The following is a 27,811-nucleotide window of genomic DNA, read 5'->3' on the forward strand; positions in this document are numbered from 1 at the left end:
AAGACTCAAATGCCCCTCCCCTGCTCCGCCCCCTGTGTAGTATAGCATGACATTCTGTCTCGTGTATCCTTCTGTCTGTCTGACTTCCTGTGACATTGTGACTTGTTCTTTGTCCTACTTGGCTAATAAAAGATAATCTGGCAGCACACACACACACACAAAAATGCTTCCACTGCAGGGGACATGGGTTCAATCCCTGGTCTGGGAAGATCCCACATGCCGCGAAGCAACTAAGCCCATGCGCCACAACTACTGAGTCTGCGCCCTAGAGCCTTTGAGCCGCAACTACTGAGGCCGCGTGTCACAACTATTGAAGCCTGTGCGCCTAGAGCCTCTGCTCCGCAACAAGAGAAGCCACCACAATGCAAAGCCACAAAGAGTACCACAACAAAGAGTAGCCCCTTCTTGCCGCCACTAAAGAAAGCCCACAGGCAGCAGGAAAGACCCAATGCAGCCAAAAATAAATAAAATTTTAAAAAAAAAGATCCCACATGACATGCGGTGTGGCCAAAAAAAATTAAAAATTTAAAAATTTAAAAATTCATTTTGCAGATAGCGAAACTGAGATTCAGGGAGGCTTCTTGGCCAAGATCACACAACAGGTAAGCAGAAGAGTCTGGATTTGAACTTGGCTGTGTCTGGCTCCAGAGTGTGTACCCTTCACCTTGACATAATCCTGCCCTGATAGATGTTTAGGATATACAGTCAATGAGGCCTACTGATACGGATTCCAAATTCAGGGAATGCAGAAGCCCAGGAGCCAACAAGAAGGCCTGTGAGGGCAGGAGGAGAGAGACCTTGAAGCTACCATTCTCCCACCCCCCGCAATGTTGGGCAGCGTTGAGCTTGCCTAGCAAACAGCCAGTGACTCTGTCAAGAAGAAATCATGATCTTAGGAATATCATGTTAGTGTGATGAGTAACTGAGCTTGCCAAAAAAAAAAAAATTGGTGTCAGGAGAAAATGAAAATTGAGAAATGCAGGACAATAGGAATAACCTGCAGGGAATACGGAAGAGGGCAGAATTCCAAGGGACAGGGCTAGGCCCAAAGTGTAGAAGTCATAGAGAGCAAGTTGTAGCTCTACCTCAGGAAAAATAGCAATAATGACAGTGTCAGTAGCTAAAATTTATTAAGCACTTACCAAGCAACTTAAATGTAGCATCTTATTTCATCCTCATTATCATACTAGGAAGTAGGTACTATTACTATGATTTTACAGATGAGGAAACTGAGCCACAGGATGCTAGTAGGAAGCAGAGTTGCGATTCAACCAACTGGAGTCCACACTCTGGATTGCCACACTATCCTGCCTAGAATGAGCTGCTTGTGGAGGTACTGAGCTCTGTGCTCTGGAGGCATGTAAGCAGAGTGCCAGAGATGTAAGGAAATGCTCCAAAAGGACCATTCCCGAGAAGGACAGAACTAGTGAACTGATAATTAAGCTTGTCTGGAGAGTAATGAAGGTAGACACTGCCCACAAGGATTGGGAAGGAATCCTATCTGCGTTTTGAATCCAACGCCTTGGGAACAGGGGCTGTAGGCGGCATGGCCTTCACTAAGACTGGTCAAAGTGAGTTAAGGGCTCTGTGGGAGGCATGGTACTTAAGAGAATGGGCTCTGCAGACAGCTCAGACCTGGGCTCAAATCCTGGGTTTGCCACTTGCTGGCACTTGGCTAGTGTTTGTACATCTCATTTAATGTCCCTGAGGCTCACACGGCTATTGTGACAATAAAATGAGAAAACACAAGGAATAATTTATACTCAATTAGAGATGAGACAGATATCTGCCACCTCAGGAAAGTCAGGAGCCAAGGCCTTGGTGTAATTCAGAAAGCTTCACTTTTTCCCCAAACCCAGTGTATGGACTGTTGTGGCAGCAATTGGGAAATGAGCTGCCAGGCTGAGGAGGCAGGTCTGAGAGCCGGAGAGCAGGAAAAGAGAGGTGTCAGGGAGTTGGTCTGGTGCCTTCGCGTAGAGGCACTCCAGGACCACTCTTGCCTGGGGAGGAGGCTGGTCAGCCACACGACCCTGCGGTTCAGGGGCGGCTCTGTGGAAGTACCAGGGACTCACTGCGCAGGAGCTCGGCAGAACCCCTCCTCCTCAGCATCATCAGTCCCTCCTTCCCTCCCTCCCTCCTGAGGCGTTCCCATCTGGACAAACATGTGCAAACACCGTGACCTGTGCTCTCTTCCAGGGGCTACCCTCACCTCTCTGCTCCCCCTCCCATGCTGGCTTCACTTCTTCCCTCCCAATCACCTCCCAACCCAATTCTCATACCTGCTTTTGTCAAGACCTCCCGTGACCTCCATGTGGCCCAGACCAGTGGGCATTTCCCTCAGTGATATTTGACACAGCTGACAGTCCTTCACTCCTTTATTGGGATCTGTGATCACACCCTCTCCCCGTTTTCTTTCTGATCCCTGACCACGCCTCTGCACTGCTCAGAGCTGCTCCTCATTCGATCTCTACACATTGAGGGTCCCCAGAGCTCAGCCCTGATCCCATGGTTGAAAATACTGTCTGCAATTTGGTCATTTACAAAGGTGTATGCTCACTCGTTTTCAAGTTTCAGTCCAGGACCTTCAATCATCTACTTGATGTCAACACGTGGGTATCATACAGAATACAGCCAGAGCCAAATTCTAGGGTCTACCGATTCCAGAATGTGTTCTCCCATCTTCTCCATCTCAGTGAATGCCACCATCCATTGTATAGCTCTAAACCCGGCCACCATCTTTGAACTCACTCCCACAGCAAGTCCTGACATTTCTACTTTCAAAACAGCTATCAAACCCATCCACTTTTCCTTGTCTCCACCACCTTCTCTCACCTAAACTACTTTACTCCTAACTGATCTCCAGGCTTCCACTCCTGCCCTTGGTAAATCTATATGCCGCACATCATATAAAAACATAAACCAGCCCCAGCCCCTCCCTGCTTGACACCCTTTGCCAGCTTCCCATTGTTCTTGGAATAATACCTAAGCTGCAGCCCAGCCTGTCCCCTCAACAGCATCTGAAACCATCCTTCCCCTCACTCACTAGGCTCAGACGCACTGTACTTCTTTCTGTTCCTCAGATGTGCCAAGGACTTCTTGTTTCTGTGAATGACATCATCTCCATCACCCAAGCAGAAAAGCTCAGCAAGCATCATGGTCTCACCCCTCTATCCATATCCAGTTTTGCCTGAGTCCTGTGGACTTCCTCCTGACACTTTTATTCTTCGTCACCTTTCCTCCAGTGCTCCTAGCTATAGCCTCCAACAGGCCTGCCTCTCCAGCTTGACTTTTCACCACAGCCTCCTGACTGGTCTCCCTGCATCTAGCCTCAGCTGTGACCTGACCCCAGCCACAGATTGACCCCGACCCCTAAGCCCAACCTCAGCCACTGGTAGCCTGGTCTCTGACTGAGACTGTGGCTCAGCCATCTCCAGGTGTCTCCAAATGCCCCTGTGTCCTAGTGGCAGGCACAGAACTGGTGCTTGACACATATTTGTTGGATGAATGAATTCTAGGGGAAGGCTCGGTCAGTCCTGCTCAGCTGTGCTAGCTGAGATCACTAGGATCACTACGAGGACCACTAGTGTCCAAAGGTCATGCTATTAACCTACCTGCCAGACGGCAGCTGGGAGAAGAGTAGGGGATTCCCAGATCCTAGATTGTTTGTAGAACATCTGACCTAGGGCAAATCAAATCCTCTCCTCACTCAATTGTCCCTTCAGTAGGATGGGAAGGAGCAAAGCAACTAGTTTCTTTCTCCCAGAAACACTGTACTATATTCAGTATAAAATGTCTCCACACCCCAGTTCTCCTTGGACCTTCACAGCAGTGCCATGAGGCAGTGGGGATTATCTGCCCCTATTGTACTGATTATCAACACAGCCTGAACCACCCTTTTAAACTGCAAGTCAGATAATGACACTCCTTTGCTCAAAGCCTTCCCATGGCTCTTGATTTTACTCAGAGTAGAAGCCAAGGTTGTGACAATGGTCACAGGATCTGACCCCAGAACTTGCTGACCTCATGTCCTGTCCTGCTGCACCTTAGTGGCGCCACTCTAGACACACTGGCCTCCTTGCTGTTCCTCAGCCATGCTGGGTGCACCCCCACTCTGGGATCTTTGTTCTGGCTGTTCCTTCTGGCCAGGGAATCCTTCCCCCAGACGTGGGCTTGATTAACCACCTCAAGCCTGTGCCCAAATCTCACCTTGTCAGTGAGGCCCAGCCCAACACCCTATAAAGTACTACAGCCTGCCCCTGTCCTGCTGCTGCAGTAATACCTTTCCTTTTCCCGATCTCTGGCATCACTCTTTATTTTTTTTATTGGGGTACAGTTGTTTCACAATGCTGTGTTAGCCTCTACTGTACAGCGAAGTGGAGTTCCCTGTGCTATACAGCAGGTTCTCATTAGTTATCCATTTTATATATATTAGTGTCTGCCATCACTCTTTTTAAAATTAATTAATTAATTTGGTTGTGCCAGGTCTTAGTAGCGGCCAGAGGGCTCCTTAGTTGCAGCTTGTGGGCTTCTTAGTTGTGGCTCACCAGCTCCTTAGTTGAGGCATGCGAACTCTTAGTTGTGGCATGCATGTGGGATCTAGTTCCCTGACCAGGGATCGAACATGGGCCCCCTGCGCTGGGAGTGTGGAGCCTTAACCACTGCGCCACCAAGGAAGTTTCTGCCATCACTCTTTAATAAACAAATTTACTTGTTTGTTTCCCACTAGAATGTAAACTCCATAAGGGCAGGGATACTTGTCTGCCTTGTTCATTTATGTAGCCCAAGGACCTGGCACAAAGTAGATGTGCAATAAATAATTGTTGAATGAGTAAATGAGTGAGTGAAAGAAGTGAAGTAAGTGGCTTGCCCAGGCCAGGCATAACAGGTACAGGACTGTAGCCCAGGCCTGCTCCTTCCCCACAAAGAGGACCTTTTCCGACCCCTTGTTCGTGGCCAAGGTGTGCTAGGGTCCAAGGGGCCCCCGCACAGAAAGGATGGCCAGGCCATGTGGGGTGGTAGATAGGGCTGGATATGCACTGCCCACCACCTGGGGTGGCTCTTTCCTCTCAGGGACTTTGGGACCAAGGAGGAAAACAGGATGGGAGAGGTCCTGGGGGATTCCACCTCCTGGCTCACCCCGGTGATCTGGCAGGAACTCACACCTCTGGGTCTTGGAGTGCCCAGACCAAGGGAGAGCAGGCATCTCAACGTAGACGAGCTTAATGGGGACACCACAGGAGGAGACTCCCAGGATGATCCAGAGGGGGAGGGGGAGGCCCCCTCTGGCTCTGTTGAGCAGCTCCAAATCTCTGGGTACAGGCAGGGTCCCAGATTCAGATGCAGCAGATTTGCAGAAAAAAAATTTATCACTGAACTACCTAACATTTATTGCACATTTAGTCTCTACAGCAGGCATATGTATATTAATTCATTCAATACTCCCAACAATCTAATGATTTAGGTTCTATTAGTATGCCCATTTTACAGGTGAGGAAACTGAGGCACAGTGGAGTTAAGTAATTTGCTCCAAATCACACATCCTGTAGTGGGTGGTGGAGCTGGAATTTTTTTCTTATCAAAACAAAACTTTTGATAGTTTCTGAGAAATTTCAGGAGGCTTACAACACACATTTTGTGCTCATGCTGTGAAAGAGCCCACTGTCATTGTAATAGTGTGTCAAGGCAACAGTGATGGGAATATAGTGTCTTAGCAGCTAGCACAGTTCTTATATAGGAGGAAAGTGGATTTGTACACAATTGCCTTTACTTTTTTTCTAACCAGTTATTATTCAAAATTTCAAACATACAGAGAAAATGTTCATACATATACCCACCACCTAGATTCACCTATTGTTAATTTTATCTATTATCTTTCTCTCTTTTTTCCTATTTTGAAAATAACTTGCAAACCTCATGTCATGTCACCTCCAAGAACTTAATTCAGCCTTCGGCCTCTAAAAGTATAATTTTCTAGCAGACTAAAATTCCATTATTGCACCTAAGAAAAGCAGTAATAATTCCCAACTATCAGCTGTTAACATTCAGTCCATATTCAAATTGCCCCAGCTTCTTGCGGTACGTGGGCTTCTCACTGTTGTGGCCTCTACCGTTGCGGAGCACAAGCTCTGGACGCGCAGGCTCAGAGGCCATGGCTCACGGGCCCAGCTGCTCCGTGGTATGTGGGATCTTCCCAGACCGGGGCACGAACCCGTGTGCCCTGCATCGGCAGGCCGACTTTTAACCACTGCGCCACCAGGGAAGCCTGCTCCAGCTCCTTAAAAATAATTCTTACAGGGACTTCCCCAGCAGTCCCATGGTTAAGACTGCGCTTCCAGTGCAGGGGGTGCGGGTTCGATCCCTGGTCGGGGAACTAAGATCCCACATGCTCTGCAGCACGGCCAAAAAACCCCAAAACACAGAGACTTCCCTGGTGGCTCAGGGGTTAAGAATCCGCCTGCCAATGCAGGGAACATGGGTTTGAGCCCTGGTCCGGGAAGATCTCACATGCCGCAGAGCAGCTAAGTCCATGTGCCACAACTACTGAGCCTGTGCTCTAGAGCCCGCAAGCCACAACTATTGAGCCCTGCCTGCCACAACTACTGAAGCCCGCACGCCTAGAGCTCATGCTCTGCAACAAGAGAAACCACTGGAGTAAGTCTGCGTACTGCAAAAAAGAGTAGCCCCCGCTCGCTGCAACTAGAGCAAGCCCACGCACAGCAAGGAAGATCCGATGCAGCCAAAAATAAATTAAAATTTTTTATTTAAAAAAAAACACCAAAAACAAATAAAAATCTCTTACAGCTTTTTTCCCAACCAAAATCTTGTCAAAATTTACAAATTGCATTTGGTTGTTACGTTTCTTCAATCTTTTAAAATATAGAACCCTCTCCACACCCACACACTCACTTTTTCTCATGACATTGACTCTTTGATGGGTACAGTTGTGGTTTGTATTCTGTCTCTGAATTTGTCTGTTTCCTCATAGTTTTATTTCATTTGTTCTTATGTGTCCTGTAAACTAGAATTTAGGTGTAAAGGCAGATTCATTTAATGATATTTTAGCAAAGATACTCTCCAGCTGAGTATCTTACCCCATTAGGAAATACATAATGTCATGTTGCTCCACCACTGGTGAAGCTAAAAGTTTGATCATGTACATGGTGGTGACAGCAGGGCTGCGCCATTGTAGAGTGCCTTTTCCTGTAAACAACCAGCAAGGACTTTGGGGATGATACTATGGCTTGTGGATATCCTGTTCTCCCCCAACCCTTTGTCTCATGGTTTTGGCATCTATTGGTGATCCTTGCCTGAATTAATTATTACACTGGGGGTTACAAACAGGTGATTTTCTAATTCTGTCTTTTCTTTTACATTAGTTAGCTTGCATTCTTCTAGAAAGAAGTGTTTTTCCTCATCAACTGGGATTGAACTATATAGTTCCTTTTAAAGAGGCGGGGTAAATTATTCTTATTGATGCTGGAATTGTCTCATATTTGACTGGCAGGTGCCTCTTCAAGTTGGCTCCAGGGTCCTTCTGACAAACTCCAGCGGTCTTTTCTTTTTTGTGATATGCGGGCCTCTCACTGCTGTGGCCTCTCCCGTTGCAGAGCACAGGCTCCGGACGCGCAGGCTCAGCGGCCATGGCTCACAGGACCAGCCGCTCCGCGGCATGTGGGATCTTCCCGGACCGGGGCACGAACCCATGTCCCCTGCATCGTCAGGCGGATTCTCAACCACTGCGCCACCAGGGAAGCCCACTCCAGCGGTCTTTGAGCACTTATTCGGTTTCTGGGGAAAAAAGATGTCTCCGACTCACCTGTGTTTTCCCTTTCTCAGCCCTGGGATCTGCCATTTTGGAACTAGAATGTGAATCCACCAAGTTGGCCTCAGAGCTCTTTTGTTTAGACCAGTCCCAGCTCTGTGTGACCTTGGGACAGTTCCTTTCCGCTTTCTGAGCCAGACTTTCTTCATACAAACAGTGGGGGGGCAGAATCCTGCCTTAACCCTGGATACCCCTCAGGGTGTGGCAGATACCAAGCCTTCCTTCTTCCTGTCATTCTGTCTCCATCCCCATGCAGGAGGGTGGGGAGGCCAGGGCTGCTCCACTGGGTAGCAGGGCCTGTGTGACAACTGAGACCTCTTACCCTACTGGAAGAAAAGGAGGGAGCCATCATCTAGCCCACCCTCCTAGCTGGAATCATCTCCAGCCTCCTGTGGGCGAGGACAGGATGACCCTTGGGGTCACCCTCAGCTTTGGCCTCAAGCTGCTTCACAAGGAAAAGGCATTAGACTACCATTTTGTTATCACAGTCAGTTTAGAATCAACTGACTTTGATGTTGAATGGAGTTTTACTTCGTATCAAAGTTATAAATTCACATATTTAAATAATCAAATCCTTCTAAAGGGCTGGCTGTGAAAAACAGCAATTCTTTACCTTCCTGCTCACACCACTTTAAAACGTTTTTAGCCGATTCTTTTGGTATTAACCTCCATATCTCTAAATAACTACCGGTATTGTTACTTCCAGATTGTTTCAGTTTTAAACATTATCTGGTTGGCTTTTCACTGTGGAAGACCACGATTTAGCCCTCTTTTCTCCTCTAAGTGACTTTTCCTGACCTCTCATCCTCCCAAATGCCTCTATTGTATGTTTAGTTAGGTCAGTATTCAAAGTTTACTATATTATGACAATATAAATGCCATTTATAGCTGCGCTATGTAGTATAGTATGATGACTATTCATTTCCTATATAACTTTTGTTTTCCCAAGAGTTAATAGTTGTCTTGGTTTTTCATTTGCTTAATTTTCTGTGAAATTATCATAATTCAACCTCATACTCTCCAAAAAATGATCTAAATCACCTCTTAGGATGTTCAGACCTATCAGCTATCTATCAATTTTATCTTGTTGAAGAAATGTCTTTCAGAGCCTTTGGGCCTGATCCAATATGGATCTGTTGCTTTACTCCTGGGATTTTGCTGTATCATCATTCTGGGGATCCCCATTCCCTCTTGTGAGCTGAATTTCAGTTTCCTGTGTCCCAGGTCTTCCTTTATTTGTAGTGAACACCTTCATTTTGGTGGAGCATACCTTCCTGAAGCTTTCTGAGGAAGAAAAAATTTTTGAGATACCTAATGTCTGAAAATATCTTAATGACACCCTCCTACCTATTTAGTAATTTGGCTCAGTAAATATTCTACAGTGGAAATCATTTTCCCATAGAATTTTGAAGGTGTTGCTCCATTATCTTCTGGTTTCCAGGGTTGCTCTTAAGAAGTCCAAAGTCATTCTGATTCCTGGTCCTTTATATCTGTCTTGTTTATTTCTTTCTGTGGAATTTTCTTTTTGTCTTTATTTTTCTGAAACTTCACTTGATGTGCCTTGGTGTGAAATTATTTTTATACTTTGTCCCTGGTATTCACTGGGCCCTTTCAGTTTGCAAATTTATGTCTTTGAGTTCTGGAAATTGTACTGAATTTTTTCGCTGATTTCTTCCCCTCTATTTTCTCTGTTCCCTATTTCTGGAACTCTGGTATTTGGCTATTGGACATTCTGGACTGGTCTTTAATTCTCTTATCTTTTCTATTTCTTTCTTTTTATCTCTGTGGTCTACTTTCTGGGAGGTAAAACACACACACACACACACACACAAAACCTTTATCTTTTACCTACTGGTTGTTTAATATCTACCCTAATATTTTTAGTCTTTAAGAGATTTTTTTTGTTCTTCTTCTAACAGTACTTCTATCTTTATAGCATCCTATTCTTGTTTCATGGGTGCAGTATCATCCTTTATCTCCCTAAGGCTATTAATGACTGTTTGCTTCCTCCATGGTTTTTGGGGTTTGGTTAGTTGTTTTGTTCACTCTCTTTTATGTTAGAGGTTTACTTCAGATGTCCCATGACCCTTGATTGTCTAAAAAATCAAGTGGAAGCCATGACCGCTGTGAAGGGCTTATTCACTGAGGGCTTCCGTATAGGGTTATCTAGCTGGGTTGTTTCATTGTTGAACCCCAATATCAGAATCTTTACGTCATTCCTTGTGGGATGGTCATGCTCTCCAGGGAAGCCTTCTCTCATTTATTGCCTGGAGAAAGAAGGTCTGGCTTCTGGCATTCTGGGAACTGGGTCGGGGAGAAGGCTGGGACTCTCAGCTTCAGAACTGGGCCCATGCCCTGCACTGTGCCTGGGGATAGACTTCCAGTCCTCTTTCTGGGAGGGAGGGATAGTTGGGGAGGGAGAGGACATGGATATCCAACTGTTTTCATAAACAGACTTGCCAACGAATCTTCGTTTTAGCCCCACCTGTACTCCCACCCAGTGTGCCTAATACCTCAATTCCTGAGCCTGTTCTGTCATGTAAATTGGTGGCTTCTCAGCTTTTCTAGCTGCAGAGTTAGGATTAAGCTTTCTGGGGTCTGTTAATGACTACCTCTACTCCACCTGCTTTTCAGCTTCCAAAATTCTGCACTGTTTTCTCCTGTTCTCTTTCTCCTTATAGATTTACACTTAAAACAAATAAAAAAGGCAACTCTTTGCCATTTTAGTGACAGAGCCAAGTGAAAGAGGAAGCAACGCTATATATGTGTTCTAGCGATCATTACCAAGAAATCTGTTTTTAAATTGAGCTATAAATTTCACATAATAGTCAAGCTTTTAAAATGGTACAATTCAGTGGTTTTTCCACATATCCACAAAGTTGTCCAACAATCACCACTATGTAATTCCAGAACTTTTTCATCACCCTGAGAGGAAATCCCAGACCCATTAGCAGTCATTCCCCATCCCCTTTTCCCCCAAGCCCCTGGCAACTGCTGATCTAATTTCTGTTCCTATGGCTTGCCTAGTCCAGACATTTCAAATAGATGGAATCTTACAATATGTGACATTTTGTGTCTGGCTTATTTCACTTAGCATGATGTTTTCTTTTCTTGTTTTTTTTAAATAAATTTATTTATTTTATTTATTATTTTTGGCTGCGTTGGGTCTTCGTTGCTGCATGCGGGCCTTCTCTAGTTGCGGTGCATGGGCTTCTCACTGCAGTGGCTTCTCTTGTTGCAGAGCATGGGCTCTAGGCACGCAGGCTTCAGTAGTTGTGGCTCGTGGGCTCTAGAGTGCAGGCTCGATAGTTGCAGCACACGGGCTTAGTTGCTCCGTGGCATATGGGATCTTCCTGGACCAGGGCTCGAACCCGTGTCCCCTGCATTGGCAGGCGTATTCTTAACCACTGCACCACCAGGGAAGCCCAGCATGATGTTTTCAAAGTTCATTTTGTGGCATGAATCAGTACTTCATTCCTTTTTAAAAAAATAACAGTTTTATTGTGATATTCTTTATGGCTAAATAATATTCCATTGTACAGATAAATCACATTTTGTTTACTCATTCATCAGTTGGTGTATATTTGGGTTGTTTTCACTTTGAGGCTATTATAAATAATGGTGCTATGAACATTTGTGTATCCACACAAAAACTATGAAGTTTTTGTGTGGATACATGTTTTCATTTCTCTTGAGTAGATATCTAGGAGTGGAATTACTGAGTCATATGTAACTCTGTATTTAACTTTTTGGGAAATTGCCCAATTGTTTTCCAAAGTAGCTGTACCAGTTTACATTCTTGCCAGCAAGATATGAGTTCCAATTCCTTCACATCCTTGTCAACACTTGTTATCTGTTTTTTTGATTATAGCCATTGTGGTGGATGTGAAGTGGTACTTCACTGTGGCCTCAATTTGCCTCCTAATGACTAATGATGTGGAACATCTTTTCATGTACTTAATTGACCATAAATTTGTTAATTTATTAATGAAAATTTAAACACACACACAAAAGACATAAAGATTAATTTAAAAAATATGGTCTGGGCTTCCCTGGTGGCACAGTGGTTGAGAGTCCGCCTGCCGATGCAGGGGACACGGGTTCGTGCCCCGGTCCGGGAAGATCCCACATGCCGCGGAGCGGCTGGGCCCGTGAGCCATGGCTGCTGAGCCTGCGCGTCCGGAGCCTGTGCTCCGCAACGGGAGAGGCCACAACAGTGAGAGGCCTGTGTGCCGAAAAAAAAAAAAAAAAAATATATATATATGGTCTACAAGCCACAGATAGTCAGAAATAAAACCGTGCCAACACAGTTAAACCTCCCCTGGATACCCTTTCCCAGTCCCTCCTCATTCCCTTCCTGTAGAGGTCCCCACTTTCATGAATTTGAACGACACAATTTGAGCATCAGGAGGCAGAAGGGTAGAACGGTTAAAATCATGGGCTGCAATTCCTGGATGCACGATCCTGGGCAAACATGTAGCCTCTCAAAAGCCTCAGTGTCCCTATCTGTAAATGGAGATAATAAAATAAAACAGCCCTCAAAGGGTTACTGTAAAGATGAAATGAAACAAAGCAAGCAAAACAATTAGCACAGTGCCTGGCACAAAGGAGGGCTTGGTAAGTGGTGGCAAATATTAGTACCAGAGCCTTAGAACCATGGACTCAGGTTCATAAAATGCTTGAATTAGAAGAAAGCAGAGGGAACTGTGAATCCAACTTTCCTCCTCCATTTTGAGATGACATAACTGAGGACTGAGAGAAGGAGAGGAACTTGTCTAAGTTCACAAAGGGAGAACAGCCCCTTTCTGCACCCACACATCTATAGGTGAGAGGGGAGACAAGCAAAGCATTTTCGGTATTTTTTGCTTCAAAGTGATTTCCTGTCTAGGGAGTGAACATTTGCTTGTTTCTCAAAACATCCAAAGAGCCTTATGAATCTACAGGTCTGCCCAGAAACAAGTGATGAGGGCCCTGGGCAGCCAGTGGAAGCATGCTGGCCTTTCCACCTGCCTGGGGGACCTCCCCTTACTCATCCTGCCCCCTTAAAAGCAGCTTTGCTCAAGTGGAGGGTATTTCCAGCTTTGTGGCTTTCACTTCCACTTCTACTAGGTGGGCGGAGTGCCCTCCTGTGGACGAATCAGATTCCTTCTCAGCCCCAATTTCAAGAGGTGAGCCAGGGGCTCAGCGTCCCAGACAGGCAGGAGGCAGCAGCAGCAGCAAGGAGTGGGGAAGACCAGAGGCCAGAACCATGGAAGAGCATCGCGACCTCATCTCCAGCCATGAGCAGATGCCCATGCTGGGCCAGCGCCCCGGAACCCAGGAGAGGTATGTGTGAACGGCAGGAGAGAGCACACAAACCTTGGACCGCACAGAGTGCGCAGGTGCTACAGGAGGAGCAGTAGACCGGGAGTCAGAGGAAGCATGGACTCGGGCTCTGACCCCAGTGCTACTGGGTGATTTTGAGCAAGTCTCCAGCCCGCTCTGGGCTTCAGTTCTCCCTCCTGTAAAGTGAGGGAGCTCCTCTAGGACAGGGGTTTTAACTTTCTATGCATCACGCACTTCTCTTCTGAAAATCAGGAGAGCTCTGGACTCCTTCCCTAGAGCGTCACACAATATCAGGAGCTTCACAGAGTCCCCTGAAGCTGGGCCATGAGGCCTAGGTTACAAATTTTGGACCATATTTTGAAAACAGTATGGATCCTAGATGGAGAAGTAGATTTTCTAAAAGAGATTGGTAGAAGCAGCTCATCATAGAGGAGTTTCCTCCTAGTTACCATAAATTGGTGTATGTGTTTATATCAAGGGAATTATAGTTGCAGGTGTCTGTAGAGTAGATGGAGACATTTGCCATCACAGGAGGGAATGAGAGATGTTGGAGGGGGATCAGAAAATGGTGAGGGGGGCTCTGGCTAAATTTCTAGAAGGGACTGTGGGTTGATGTGGGTGGTACCCTGCCTGTGCCCCTCTCCCTTGCAGCAAGGGGCCAGCACAGCCATCCAGAGGACCCCTTCCCAACTCCAAAATGGCCTCATCCATCTGTTCCCCTGAAAAGAAAGGGGGGTGGTTAGAATGCAACTACCCTAATGCCCCTGCTCCCCCAAATAATTCGCAAATGACAGGGACCTACAGTTGTGATGTCAGCTGTTGCCAGGCAGAAATGGGTTTGGGACAGACTCTCAGAGGTGTCATGAGGAACTGCATACTGTGGGACAGGTAACTAGATAGAGACCTTTAGAGACCATTTTCACAGCCTGTGAAAATCCTGGGGAATCCCATGGCTAGGAGGGCCGACTCTTATGAGGGCTGGATTCTGGTCCAGGTTCTGCTACTGTCATGTGTGACTTGTATAAATCAGTGTTTCTTCTGGGTCTCAGTAGTAGTAATAATAATAATAACTATGACAGGAGTTATGATAATAGTTCCTATTCACTGTATACCTGTTACCAGTCTTCAGCCACTGTTAGTCATGACTATGATTAATTTTGTGCCAGACATATAACTAAATGCTAAACTCAATTGTAATTCTCTTAGAAACTCTGAGTTGGGTACTTTTATTATTCCCATCTTTACATAAGAGAAAGTTGAGACATATCAGTAAGTGACTTACTTATCACAGCTACTGAATATTGGAGTCAGAATTTGAACCCAGGACTAGTCTGATATCAAAGTTTGAGTTTATTCTACCATCTGACCTCCTTCTAGAGGCACGATTTGCAGGGAGGGGAGACGGGTCCCCTTCTGAGCTTAGGCCTCCCAGTGAGTTGCAGACCCAGCATAGGCTCAGCGAGCAGAAAGGGTGCCCCCTCGTCAAATCCTTGTCTAATTTTCCTTTTAGTTCAATTACTGCTTCTAAAAACTGCCCTGGCCTGTTTTGGACCCTTTTGTGAACACTTCTGCCTGGCAACATTTGTAGTTCTGGTTGGCTAGTTCTGGTTGGCTCCCGACTTTGGCCAATTATTATTACTAGTCAAGAAAGAGGCAGTAGAAAGGAGGAAGTGAAGAGAGGGGTGACAAGAATTGGCCTTTGTCTAGAAGCAGGAGACAGGCAATCAAGGTGCATAAAGAGGAAGGAAACCAGATGCTAAAGTTAACTACTAACTCCTTTGAGATTAGTGCTCAGTGTTACTTATGGGGTGCTAACTGCATGCTAGGTATGGAGTCGAGAGTTTTACCCCCACTCTTATTTTATATAACAACCTTTGAGTAGAGTAGATGTTCCTACCTCAAGTTACTCACTCAGAGAGCTTAAGTGACTTGCCCTGGTCCCCGAGCTAAGCGAGTGGCAGAACCAGGATTCCAATCCAGGTTACATGGTCTCGTCCTCATTATGACTCTCTAGAGTCTCAGGCCTCATGAGAAACTGAGGTTCAGAGAGGGGATGGTGGGTGGCAGAGCTGGGGCTAGACTGGGGGTGGGGCTGCTGAAGGGGTGAGACTGTAGAGCTTGAACTCAGGCAAGACCCAGTTTGGGTGGACTTTTCACCACTTCAGAGGCCAGGCCACCCCTGTTCCTTGGGAAGGCCAACAAGTAGGATTTGTTTTCCCCTCCTGTTAGTTTTTCTCCTTTTCTCTACACAGGCTTTTTACTTTCTCCTTTCAGAATAATAATCCCTTGGGCTGGGCCTTGGCCCGGAAATCACAGAGGACTGACGAGTAGAGAGCCAGTGAGAATGAGCCATGTCTGTGATGTCATGAGTTACTAGGCAGCAGGGTGTTCCTGGAGGTTCCTAAACTATCCTTGCTGATTGCTGGAGTAAGCAGGGTGCAGTCTCGTCCTCAATTTCCAGTGGGGTCCTAGTAGTTCTATTCCTGGGGTAGGTGGGAAAAAACAAACCAGTCAGGAACTCTCAGGGTCCTGGGGTGGGATCCTTACTTCCCCGGCACGTAATATGTACATGTGCCCTCAAAACTGTATCCAAGGCCAATAGCTCCAAGGGCTGGCTGAGGTCTGGCCACCCCTCCCTGTGCAGCCAGCCAGTCCAGAGAGCGTGAGATGTTCTCCCAGGTCATACAGGCTCAGGCACCAAACTCCTGCTGAGATGCGCCCCACCCTGCTCCCTAACCCCCATCCCCGCTAGATATTACCATTCAGATTACTTCTGTGGTCACAGACAGACCTTACTTCAGATGATGACCACCAAATTCTAGAATTGCTGATGTGAGAGGTACCCATGAAACAGGCCCACAGAATGGCAGAGATGTGCTCAGAGGCACAGGGAGTGTCTTGGGCAGAGGATGTATTCCCAAAGGGGGTGTCCCTGGCCCTGCTCCAGCCAGACATTGTCTGATGCACCCAACCCACTCCTAAAAATGGCAAGGCCTCACTTCTCTTTTTCAGGTGGGCTGCATGCTCTGTTGTCCAGGCCCTACTTCCTTCCTTCATCTCTGATTTCACTGCAGGGGTTGGGTGCATAGTGGGGGCTGCCTGGAGGGCAGCCCTGATCCTCAGGAGATCCTCTGGTAGAGGGAACCTGGGGAGACCCTCCACCTCGACCCCTCATTGCACAGGTGGGACCAAGGCCCGGAGAAGACAAGGCACTTGTCCCCGGTTCTTCACCATGCAGCCTAGGCCTGGGGCAGCTCCAGGATTTCCACCTGGGAGGGCTATAGGGGCAGCACTGGTTGGAGATAGGGGGTCAGGGGAACGTCTTCAAGCTGCAGGTTCATAGGCATCTGTTTGTGTTTAAAGTATGTGTTTGTTAGGGGTAGCTGAGGGCCAAGGGCTGGAAATGGGGGGCACACTCCCCACTCCCTGCTAGTCCTCGGGGCAGCCACCTCTGTGGACCCTCTTCCGACCTATCTCCCCTGCCCCCAACAGCAAGTGCAGCCGTGGAGCCCTGTACACAGGCTTTTCCGTCCTGGTGGCTTTGCTCCTGGCTGGCCAGGCCACCACCGCCTACTTCCTGTACCGGCAGCAGGGCCGCCTGGACAAGCTGACAGTCACCTCGCAGAACCTGCAGCTGGAGAGCCTGCGCATGAAGCTTCCCAAGCGTGCGTGCCCCACCTCTATCCCCACAGCCCTCACCCCCCCGTCCCTCACCTCAGAAGACCCCCTCATTCCTGCACCCAGCTGCGCCCGCCGTCCCTTCCCTCCGGTCTGGAATTCCAGCCCCTCATCTGGGTCTGAGCTCTCGGTCCCCCGAGCTGAGTGCCCTCTTCCCTGGGGCCACGCTCATGCTGTACCTTCTGCCCCACAGCCGCCAAGCCTCTGAGCAAGATGCGGCTTGCCACCCCGATGCTGATGCAGGCGCTGCCCATGGAAGGCCCGGAGGTAAGGCCAGCCCCAGGGCGGTGGAAGAGGGAAGCGCTACCTAGCCTGGATGGAGGGCAGGTGCCAAGGGACAGGGGAGGACAGCTGGCCTGGGAAAAATAGAGCTGGAGAGGGGGTCCTGACTGCTGGGGGAGGAGGAGGAACTCCAGAGGTGGCGGGGGGGAGCCTCTTGGGGCCCTCCCTGGGAAGAGGGCTCAGTCCTCCACAACTTACAAAATACTTCTCATTTCCCAGAGCATCTCACAGCCCCTCCTCTTCTCAAAGCCCTTGATATCATATACGGATAATGTTTCTGTTCACAAAACGATCTCCTGTCCACAAAGCCTTGGGCAGGAAAGCTTATGCAGAGTTGACGAATAGGATATTGAGGCAGGAAGGTAGTGACTTGCCCGAGCTCTCACATTTGGAGGTGGCAGAGATGGGCCTATTGAACATCTGGGAATCCAGACTCTCACCCAGACCCCAACCGCTGGCTCTGCTCTATGGCCCCTCCTCCATGGGCCAGTGCTGGGAAACACCCTATTCCTTCCTTCCACAGCCCATGAAGAACGTCACCAAGTACGGCAACATGACACAGGACCATGTGATGCAGCTGCTCCTGGTGAGTGGAACCCGGCCAGGCATCCCTGACGTCCTGCCCCATCCCCATAAGCCCCCAGTGAGGCTATGCTTCAAGACCTGCACCATGCCTGGCTCACAGCAGACATCCAATATGGGATCACCAGATTAGTGAAGGAAGACAAGTGTGGCCCTTAAACGTTATATGAAGTCCAGACCCGCCACTCCCCGTTTTGTGTTTGGGATAGAGAAACCAAAGCCCAAAGTCTGGAAGTGACTTGCTGAAGATGCCTGTTTTTTCCTTCCCAAATTTTTGCTGCATGTCTACTCAGTGCCAGGCACTGTGCAAGGCTCTGGACCCACATTGGGAGCAATCAGATCCAGCTCCTAGTCCCATGGAGATCTCAGGCTGGCATGGGAGATAGACAAGCGACCAGGTGATGAGGGATGTGCAGGGGCTTTGTGAGGAAAGAGGCCGAGGACCCAACCTAGCTGGGCGGTTGGGATAAGGTCAAGGAAGTCCTCCTGAAGGAGGTGAGACCCGAAAGATGAACAGGAGCCTGCAAGGAGTAGAAGACTGAGTGTTATTGGTAGAACTGGGCCTGGAACTGGGTCTCCCGACTCCTAGCCCTGGGATCTTGTAGCTGTGTAGCCGGATTACCCAGACCACCTCCCCTCCCCACTAGCTCCAACATGCTGAGGTCTGGGGTCCAGCCTTCAGAACGGAAGACCAGGGGAACGTGGGCTGCACATTAAACCTTGCCTGCCAGGAAGCTTTTTAACCTTCCTTCCTGCCTTGCTACCCTGCAGAAGGCTGACCCACTGAAGGTGTACCCGCAGCTGAAGGGGAGCTTCCCAGAAAACTTGAAGCACCTTAAGGACACCATGGATGGCATGGACTGGAAGGTCAGTAGCTTCCCCTGTCCTGGTACCCTCCCTCTCCTGACATCTAGAGCAGCCCTGGGAAGAGGCCGGGTGAGCAGGGAAGCCATTCTCAGGAAGCTGGAGGCGGCTTACCAGCACCTAGAAAACCACAGCCATATGGAAGAGTGACCAAGCCCTGTGGGGTCTCTAAGGAGGAACCAGGCTTCCGTTGGCCCTCCATGTCTCTGTCCCCAGGGACAGAGTCAGGCTGGGTTGGAGAGGGCTACTGAGCCTGACTCTCTGCCTTTATCCCCATTAGCTCTTTGAGAACTGGATGCATCAGTGGCTCTTGTTTGAAATGAGCAAGATCTCGCTGGAGGAGAAGCCTTTGGAAGTTCCACCAAAAGGTAGAGGGAATGGGAGCCTTGGGGAGGCAGGGTTTCTGGGAGCTCCCTCAGGGGTAGAGCCTTGGGCACTCCCTGATCCATGCACAGGACTATCCCAGCCTCTCAGCTCTCACTCCTGTCTCTCCTGCCTGCTTTTCTGGGCTTGGCTGCCCCCAGCCCCCATCCTGTCTGGGGTACAGAGTCCTCCCTTCAGGAGGTGACCCTCCTTGTGGAGGATGGTACTGCACAAGGGGGCCTGGAGCAAAAACCACCCAAAACATCCCAGGAGTCATGGCAGTGACCTTCCCCACCCAGCACTGCACCCTGCAGGTTCCCGTGAGAGGGCTGGGCTCATGATTCTCACCCTTCAGAGGGACCTCTCCCAGGTCACACAGCTAGCGGGTACTTGGTACGAGGGCCTTGGGGTTTTTCCATCTCATGGACAATGTATACCAGGGTTTTCAGCCCTAAAGCCTTTATGGGTCCTGTGTTCTCATCCTGGTGCTAATTTGCTGTGTGACTTTGGGCAAGTTTCTTCCCTCTGGGCTTGTTTCAGAAGTGGAAGAACAACGGTCCAGCCCTCTCTGGGCCTCAGATTCTCCATCATATAGTCATAGAGGAGGGCACATTGTATGCTATCTCGACCAACTCCCAGCTAATGTCTGAATCCTCTCTATAACATCCCCATCACATAGTAACCCCCACTTCTACTTGGTTACCGCCAGTAATGCAAGCTCAGACTTACCAAGGTGTCCATTGCTTTTCTCTAGAAGTCAGAATCACAGGTGCAATTCTAAACTTTAATAGGCAGAGTGTTAGAAGAAATCATGTTCTGGGATGAATTAGCCACACAGCCATTCACTTCCTCTTTGATCCTGGACCTTGTTGGTTCAGGCCTCAGTTTCTCCATCTGTGCAATGGGTAGAGCAAGTACAGCCATTTGGACAGAAGGCATTAGGTCCACAGCAGTGGTATGTGGATCTCTGGTTCTGCTGAGACCCTGGCCCAGAGCTCGCTCACTCACTGTGTTCACCGTGCCTGTCGCTTCAGTACTGACCAAGTGCCAGAAAGAGGTCAGCCGCATCCCTGACATCCACCCGGGCACGTTCAGGCCCAAGTGCGACGAGAACGGCAACTATATGCCGCTCCAATGCTATGGGAGCATCGGCTACTGCTGGTGCGTCTTCCCCAACGGCACCGAGGTCCCCCACACCAGGAGCCGTGGGCACCATAACTGCAGCGGTAAGCAGTGGCCACTGTGCCAGGAGCAGGAAGGACCAGGAAGGCTGAGAGGCAGGAGGTCCCTCCTGGCGCACATGGGGCCAGGACACTCGAGGTGACAACTCCTGGGGGTCAGCCACTCAGCCATGCATCCACCTACCTGTGCATTCCTTATCTGTTTGTGCATTTATTATTTCTCTCCTTTGCCCACACTCATCTACTTGCTCATTTATCCTTCAGTCCTTCCACTTTACCCATCCAAGCATGCATCCAGGAGTCTCCAGATCCACCCATCTGATTTCATCACCCCCTCCTTGGCCTTGCTCATTCAATTCCCCGCCGCACTTCATTGCCGCTTGCAGCCATCCAACAAGCATCCTTCCATTCATGTCTGTTCTACCAAGCACCAGGCTCGTGGCGAGGTTGGGAAGAACTAGCTCACCCAGGCCCCTTGTCAACGGGTGCGGTAGGCTGGGCTGCAACTAACAAGTGGACACTGTGCTCCTTTGCAGACCCACTGGAAATGGAGGATCTGTCATCTGGGCTGGGCGTGTCCAAGCAGGATCTCAGTCAGGGTAAGGGCCCCCGCAGGGCATCTGGTCCCTAGCAGCTTACCCCCCGAGGGGCCTAACCTCGTGGGTAGATGACCCTGGGCCATTCTCCAACATCCATTTCACAGATGAGGACCAGAGTTGGGGGTTTCAGGGGCTATGACGGTCAGTACTTGTACCCAAGCAGGAGGCAGTGGAGTGTAAAGAGTCCTCGACTGCTCTGAGGCCACAGAATGCTGGGAAGGGGCAGCAACAACAGGTGACTCCAACCCTAACCTGCTGTGTCTCTCTCTGCAGCCATCCTGTGAGCACAGCAGACGCAGACGCCAGCACTCAGCCAGCCCTGCATGGCCACAGCTTCCCTGGCCCCCTACCCTAGCCCCTCTCCTTCCTTTACACACCCCTCCCCTTGCCATCTCCCACCCTGCACCTCATTCTATGAGACTCTGGCGCCTGGCTCTCTATCATCCTTGGACACATCAAATCATCAGAATGGCACAGATTAACAATGCCGAAGGGCCCTGCTGCTCAAAACCCCATCCACTAGCAGGGACACAAGGCCCAGGGAGACGGACCATGAACCAGGCCGACCCCCACTTCTGACACCACATGGTGCTCCAAGATCTAGGCCCATGGAAGAGGTGGGCAGGTGTAGGGAGAAGGGACGGCACTGACCCAAGCCCTAGGATGGATGCCTCTGCTGTCCCCTCCCCCACTGGCCTCGGCCTTCCAGCCCATTTAACTCGGGGGGAGGAGCCACCCTTTCCCTCTCCCCAGCATCACCCACCCAGGAAGAACCAGCCTCTCCACCCGCAGCCCCTTCCTTTCTACCAACCCCCAGTTCCGTCTGCGCAGCCAAGCTTGTCGTTGGCCCTCAGGGCCACGGCGCCTGTGAGAATAAAAGGTAGTGAGTAGAACACTCCCAGTTCCCGGCTGCTCTGTTGGGTCCGGTTCGTTTCCCCGAAGGGGGTGAACTGCAGACCTTGCATTCTGTGGTCTAGGTGAGAGGACACAGCCCAGGGAGTCCAAACACAGATGCCTGTGGGGCGGGGCTGGGCCGTGGGCAGCGGGGCTGCAGTCTTTGGACGCAGACACGCCTGGTCTCCATGTTCCACACACGGGATATATTCTCTACTTCCAAGAAGAAACAGGCTCTTGCCCACAGTTCTTTAAGCACAAGTTCCTCTGGGTCCGGCTTCTCACGTCCCCGTTTTCTTTTCTATACTGAGAACAGTACAAGTGTGATGACAGATGGCAACAGCATGGGCCCTTGTGTCGGGATCACCAGGGAGTGGCGGCTGTGGAAGTGGGGGCCTATGTCCTAGTTAAGGGGCGGCCGCTGCGGTGCCCCAGCCGCTCGTTGCCAGGAGGAGCAGAGGCCCCTGTGGTCAGATTTCTGGACTTTTCAAGAGGAGCCCCAAATGAAGAAGTTCACTGAAATCTCCATTTCTAAGTCTGAAGACTTGCTGTGGGTCAAAGAAGCCCAAGAGGACACTGCTCTGCGGCCTCTGTTCTAGATCAACGCACTTAGCGGGAGAGAGGCTCCCTGGGGGAGGGCCTGGCCCAGGAGCCCCAAGTTAGGGTAAATCTGGATGCCACCCTGGCACTCCCAGACCTCCCAGCCCAGTGCTCTGTTTCTGCACGGCCTCTTGCTGCCCCTAGCAGAAGGCTAAAAGCCTTGGAGTGGACTCCATGACCTTGGGTGTTCCACACTACTCTGGGCTCAGGGAAGTGGACCTCTGCATCACTGGCCATCACAAAGTCCTGTGGACGTCACCCTGACACATCTTTCAGGTTCCTCCACTTCTTGCCTTCATCATCACAGAACCTCTGTTACCTAGACACGTGGACAACTCAGTCCTAACTGGGCTTCCTGCTCCTACTGTCCCTGCCAGCTACGCTCCACCAAGTACCTCAAGAGAGCCTGCCCGCAGCTTGTCCTAACTTCAAAAGGTGACTTGGAAGACCCCCTTCCATTACTTGCTTCTGGGTATCTGCCTGACCTACCTACCCCAGCAACCAGCCATGACTGTGCCTGAGCTCCCCCTGAGCTTAGATGCCACCTCCTCCAGGAAGCCTTCCCCACCCCAATTCAACACCAGGGCCTTTTGCTGAGTCTCCTTCTCTGGCAAACAGTGTGTCACTCACCACAGTATCCCACAGCCTTGATACACGGTCAAGAATCAATCCTGAGCGATGGTTTGTTCATCTCCAAGTGTCAGCCAGACTCTCCCTTCCAAGAATCAATCAACTGCAAAACGTTTGCCCCAGATGCAATGGGAACTTGCGCCTTTCCTTCAAGTCTTTTATTTTCTGAGTTATTACAAAAAACACAAACAAAATGGGAGAAAACTGACAAAAAGAGGACAAAGCCTCAGCATAGCTGGAGACCAGGGGCATGGAAGGAGTCGCAGGCTGAGCCTCACTGGGTCTGCAGGGCAGAGGTGGAAAGTCCTGAGACCTCTGGGCATGTTGGGTCTGAGAAGGGAGGGGCAGGTCACTTAAAAAATATATATATATATATTGTACATGTCCATACGAGGCATCCTTTGTCGGCACAGAAGTCAGGCCAGGGTCAGTGAGTGGAGGTCATGGGAGCTGGGCGTGGTTCCTCCTCCCGGGACCAGCCTCTCTGCAGGGCTCACTGGCTTGGCCAGCATGGATACCGCAGCTGGCCATCATCTTCTGGGGAAGGAGGGGAAGTTAAAAATTCAATTCCAAGCCTTGGCGGGCAGAGGTAAGAGGCATGGGGCTGTGGCCACCGCCTGGCTAAGCATCCCCGGGGGGAAGGGAACGTCAGACTTCCGACCTGCCTCTCCACCAAGGAGAACAAACTTAAAACCTGGCACCTCCTATGCAGGGGAGGGGCATTAACTAACCATGGTGGATACCTGTCAGTGCTGACCATGTCCCAGGAACTGGGCTGAGTGCTTTAGAGCTTAATTAACTGCACTGAATCCTCACTACCAGCCCAGGCCTGTATTACCCCCATTTACAGCAGGCTGGGGCCAGCTCAGCCAGGTGGACCACTTAACCACTTCACCACTACCTGGGAAGCACAAAGCCATCAGAATGGCTTGTTTTGAGCAAATCATTTTGCTTCCCATGAGGAAATGCCCTCGAATTACAAAATCATAAGGAAAAGGAACTGGCAGTGGCAAGGGAGAGACTGAGCTGTCCCTGACCTCAAGCCTTATCCTCATGTACAGGGGCACCAGCCCAGTGCCCACCTCCCACTGCACACTCAGTGTCGGTCACTGCCAGGACTCTCCCGGACACTTCTGATTCTAGAGCTCTGGTTCCCGGCATCACCCACTGACCCTGAGGAATGCAACCTCTTTCTCCAAACCCCCTTCCCCTCAGGGCCTACCCACGAAGCCCAGTCTAGCTCCCCGGAACCACGGTGAATGCTGGGCCTGCCCTCCCACTCTCCCGGGGGAGCAGATGGCCAGCAGGGGTTCCCGGGTCAGGAAGTGCACCTGCCGCCTGGTGTCCCTCAGACAGTTTGCGCTGCCGTCTTCTTCTGTGAAGAGAGAAGTACGTATGAGAGGCTCCTGTACCTGAAGCATCTCCCCACCCACGCTGCCCCCACCAGGAGGGGATGTGACAGTTGTCTCCTGAGGATTCGTGGCTCCCTCAGAACAGATTTTGGGCATAGAGAGATCCTGAGGGTAGGGATGGTGCCCCATGCGCCCTGGAGGAAGGAGGTCAGGACTTTGCAGCAGCAGATACTCAGCTTTTCTGACCACAGCCGAAGCCCTGCTGGCCACGGTGAGAACTGCGCCTGAGTATAAGGTGCTGAGGGCCCCCTGGCCAGGCGATCAGCCCTTGACATGCATGAAGCTGACTGTGTGCGTTCCTGTGGTGGGGATGCCCTGCCCGCTGGGGCACACACATCCCAGGGAACGTTTCCTCTCACCTGGAAACCTGCAACAGCCTACCTGGCCTCCCTGCCCACCTGGGGGGCCTCTGCTTTCTTCACTTGTCATAAGAATATCCTTCTATTTCGCAGGCAAGATAGGGCCACTCCGTGGTGCCCATGGGCCCCTCAGGGTGACGCCCCACCCCTAGCTCTTCTCTAGTGTATCACAACGCACAAGCCCCCGTTCTGGACCCTGAGAATGGAAGGGGCACAGGGGCCAGGTCTGGCCCACACGAACCCCTACCCTGACATGCAGAGGCTGGGGCTGATCACATTCACCCTGGGGACTGGGTTGGGGCCCCCTTTTCTCGCCTGAGACTCCTCAGGAACTCACTCTACCTTTTTCTTCTTTTTCTTCTGCAATGGTGAGTCAGGGTCTTTGGTTGAGGCCTTTTTTGCTTTCTTCTTCTTTTCTTTTTTTTCCTTGTCTTTTTTTTCTAAGGGAAGAAAGTAAACTTGCTAAACAACAGGTGTTAGTCTTAAACGTTGGCGTCAATGTCGAGAGACATAGCGGGCAGGTCTCCGGGGGCCCTGGAGCTCTCTCCTCCCAGTGCCTCACTCCATGGGGAGCCATCAAAGCACAGGTCCACAGGCCCTTGCGACCACCTGCCCCAGCCCTCGGGCCAGCCTCGTGATTTCTGCTCCATCCATGGACCACCTGGACTATTACCATTTTCCTTTAACTCACTGTGTAAAACTTCTACACATTTTTAAAAAAACCCTTTCAACCTGTAAATGGGGATGGGTTATCACCCATTGTACAGGGCCAGAGTGAGGGTTAGAGGCAGCCCAGCCGCATGCGGAGTCCAGCGCAAAGCGCGCTGAGGGGTGGCTGCTGTCCAGGAGCCTGGATCGCAGGGGCCTGAGCTGCAAGTGCGCATGGCGGTGGCTGCTGTGAGGGAGCTCGGGGCTCCGTGAGCACACGCCCTGGAGCCGTGAGCACCTTCTCAGCAGTGGTGGTCCCTGTGCTCCGGCACCTGGTTCTGGCTTTGCCCATCCTGCCCCCCATGATGGACAAGCCACTCTCAGCCCCATCTCTGTGCTGGCTGAGGGCTGCCTGCCTGGGAGGTGACCGACAGCGCTCGGCGGGGCTGGGGAATGTGCTCCCGGGCTGCACCGGGCACTTACTCTTGTCGGATTTCTTCTTCTCCTTCTTGCTCTTTGGGTTGCCTTGGTCTCCCCCCTCACCCTTCACCTTCCCTGGCTCCCCTTCTGGCTTCTCCTTGGCCCCTTGGGAGCCAGGAGACTCCTTCTCCTTCTTCTCCTTGATGTCACCACTCGCTTTGTCCCTCTTGGATTTCCCCTTGGAAGTCCTGGGGGCCTTTTCTGGGGAGACCGCACGCTCCCCGCCATCCCCGGCCACCAGCCGCTTCTTCTTCTTGCTCCTGGGGGCACCGGCGGCCGTCTGGTCTTCGGAGAGCTTCCGCTTGTTGCCCAGGCGGCCCTTCCGGCTGCCCTCCTTGGCGGCATCCACGGCCTTCTTCTTCTCCTGCTCCAGCAGCTCCGCCAACACCTTCACCACCGAGGCCTGCACCTGCGCCTCACTCAGGGGCCAGGGCTCGCTCAGCAGGCGCCGGGTGATGTCGCTCTGCAGTGCCAGCATGGAGGCCTGGGGGCTCCAGGGCCCCTTCCCGGTCTTCTGGGGCTTCTGAGGTGTGGCGCTAGCCTCTCTTCTGCCTAGGGAGAGAGCACCCGGGGTCACAGATCTGAGAGAATCAGGAAATAGACCTCTCGTGGAATGAAAGTCAAGGGGCTCCAGCACAGACCTGACCTCCTCTGGTGCAGTACAGAGGGGGATGGCGGGGCCCCGCTGGGTCTCCGGCTCACACCTCTCTGCCAGCCTCTAACTTAGAGCTCTTTTCTTGTCTCCTCACACTAAAAACTCAAGCTCAGGTTGAGGATGGAAATTAACTCCAGAATGTTCATCAGTGGGCTTGAAATCTAGCAACAAGTCAAAGAATCTAACCATCAGGATAGGGATAGTATCTACCAGTCAGGAGTCCAGTGCTGGGAGGCAGGAGACCCGAGTTCTGGGTCTGACAACCAAACTCAGTTTCCCCCGTTTGTAAAATGAGGGGTTGGATGAACTGTGAGCCCCCTCACCCCCATTCTAAATCACAGATCCATAACAAAAGCGAAGGCCATGCAGTCATTCAACTCACGCCCACCTGTGCACAGTGGGCCCAGGCCCTCCGTGGTCAGGGGTCCAGGTGGCATGGCCTGGAGGTGCTGGGTGCAGTGAACATGAACATGGTGGCTGACTAAGCAGGTTTACTGCCTGCCAGAGCGACTCCTGCTGCAGCCTTTGTTTAGAATTTTCCACGCCTCTGCTCTCCTTTGATAATTGTATGCTGACTACACGTGTGAAAAGCCTTCCACAGCCCCCTCTAAAATGTCTCCCTGTCACACCCGCCTCTCACAAAGAGAAGAACGCTGGGGAAGAAAGTGAGCAATGACTCCTCTGCTGACCCGGCACCAGGCAAGCTGCAACGAAAAGCCCAGGGACTGGGGGGTGTGGGACTCAGCATATGTCCTGACGCCGCCCCAACTTCACAGGTGACTTGGCAGGTCTCAGCTCCATTCGGGGCCTCACAGCACAAGTGCACCGACACCCTGGGCTCGGGGAGGTGCTGGTTGGCTTGGCCCTGCTGCATGTGGGGAGGAGACCGCTGTTCCCGGCAATGTGCAATGGGCCCTGCAGCAGCTCTGGCTCCAGAGCCCTAGTGGGCCAGGGGTGGTGGGCAGAGGCGGTCGCAGGACAGACGGAGGCCCAACTCAGTCCTCTGGTGCTTCTTGGCAAGGACAGGAGTCGGCTAGAGAAGGGAGCTGAGGAGGGCACAGGGTGCCTCGGCAACCTCTCTCCCTGCAGCCCACTTCTCTGCTTCCTGTCTACCAAACACCTGAGAACACCAAGGCCGGGGAACCCCTAGAGCTGTCCCAGGTGTACCCTCTAAATGTCCCATAGCACTGGCACAGTCAGCGGTGGCTGATGCCCCAGGCCAGGTGAACTGAGCACTCCAGTCTGCCCTCTAAACACGGCGTGACCATTTTCCACATGTGCCATTTTCTACGTGACACCAATGGATGCCATCAACCCCTGCCCTGTCTGGTTAAGGCACTGAGGTCAGAGGGGCCAGGGGCTCGTCTGAGGCTTTAGAGAAGGTCAGTCCATAGCCTGGGGTCATCGCCATGTGCTGAAGACTTCTCCAAACGTGGC

General features: G+C 50.8%; 2 protein-coding genes across 8 annotated transcripts in view; one reads left to right on the forward strand and one right to left on the reverse strand.

The window, feature by feature from the left end:
* The first annotated feature begins 557 nt into the window (after positions 1–557).
* On the forward strand, positions 558–21,591 carry CD74 (CD74 molecule). Of its 4 annotated transcripts, none has more exons than XM_059061539.2 (10): positions 558–602; positions 12,932–13,147; positions 16,640–16,812; positions 17,019–17,092; positions 17,631–17,693; positions 18,461–18,556; positions 18,834–18,921; positions 19,951–20,142; positions 20,634–20,696; positions 20,970–21,591. In XM_059061539.2, exons 2-10 carry the CDS (start codon positions 13,071–13,073, stop codon positions 20,978–20,980), a joined length of 837 nt encoding a protein of 278 aa, XP_058917522.1. In that variant the 5' UTR covers positions 558–602; positions 12,932–13,070; the 3' UTR covers positions 20,981–21,591. The 4 variants fall into 4 exon arrangements, with proteins under 4 accessions (XP_058917522.1, XP_066888176.1, XP_058917520.2 ...); XM_059061537.2 differs by lacking the exon at positions 558–602 and adding an exon at positions 1,302–1,333; XM_067032075.1 differs by lacking the exon at positions 19,951–20,142.
* Positions 21,592–22,963: 1,372 nt separating this feature from the next.
* The window catches only part of TCOF1 (treacle ribosome biogenesis factor 1), a 39,166-nt gene continuing 34,318 nt past the window's right edge, over positions 22,964–27,811 (reverse strand). For 2 of the 4 annotated variants that reach the window (XR_010840306.1, XR_010840305.1), the window contains one exon: positions 25,723–26,271. Coding sequence is in view for 2 of the 4 variants with exons in the window: in XM_059061557.2 (XP_058917540.1) it covers positions 25,373–26,271 (899 nt within the window). In the remaining 2 variants the exon portion in view is untranslated. Of the gene's footprint in view, positions 23,358–24,151; positions 24,196–24,933; positions 25,032–25,344; positions 26,272–27,811 lie in introns of those variants that run through there. The other 2 variants (XM_067032074.1, XM_059061557.2) reach the window with 2 other exon arrangements.

This window comes from Kogia breviceps, chromosome 4 (assembly GCF_026419965.1).
Source record: "Kogia breviceps isolate mKogBre1 chromosome 4, mKogBre1 haplotype 1, whole genome shotgun sequence".
Lineage (NCBI taxonomy): Eukaryota > Metazoa > Chordata > Mammalia > Artiodactyla > Physeteridae > Kogia > Kogia breviceps.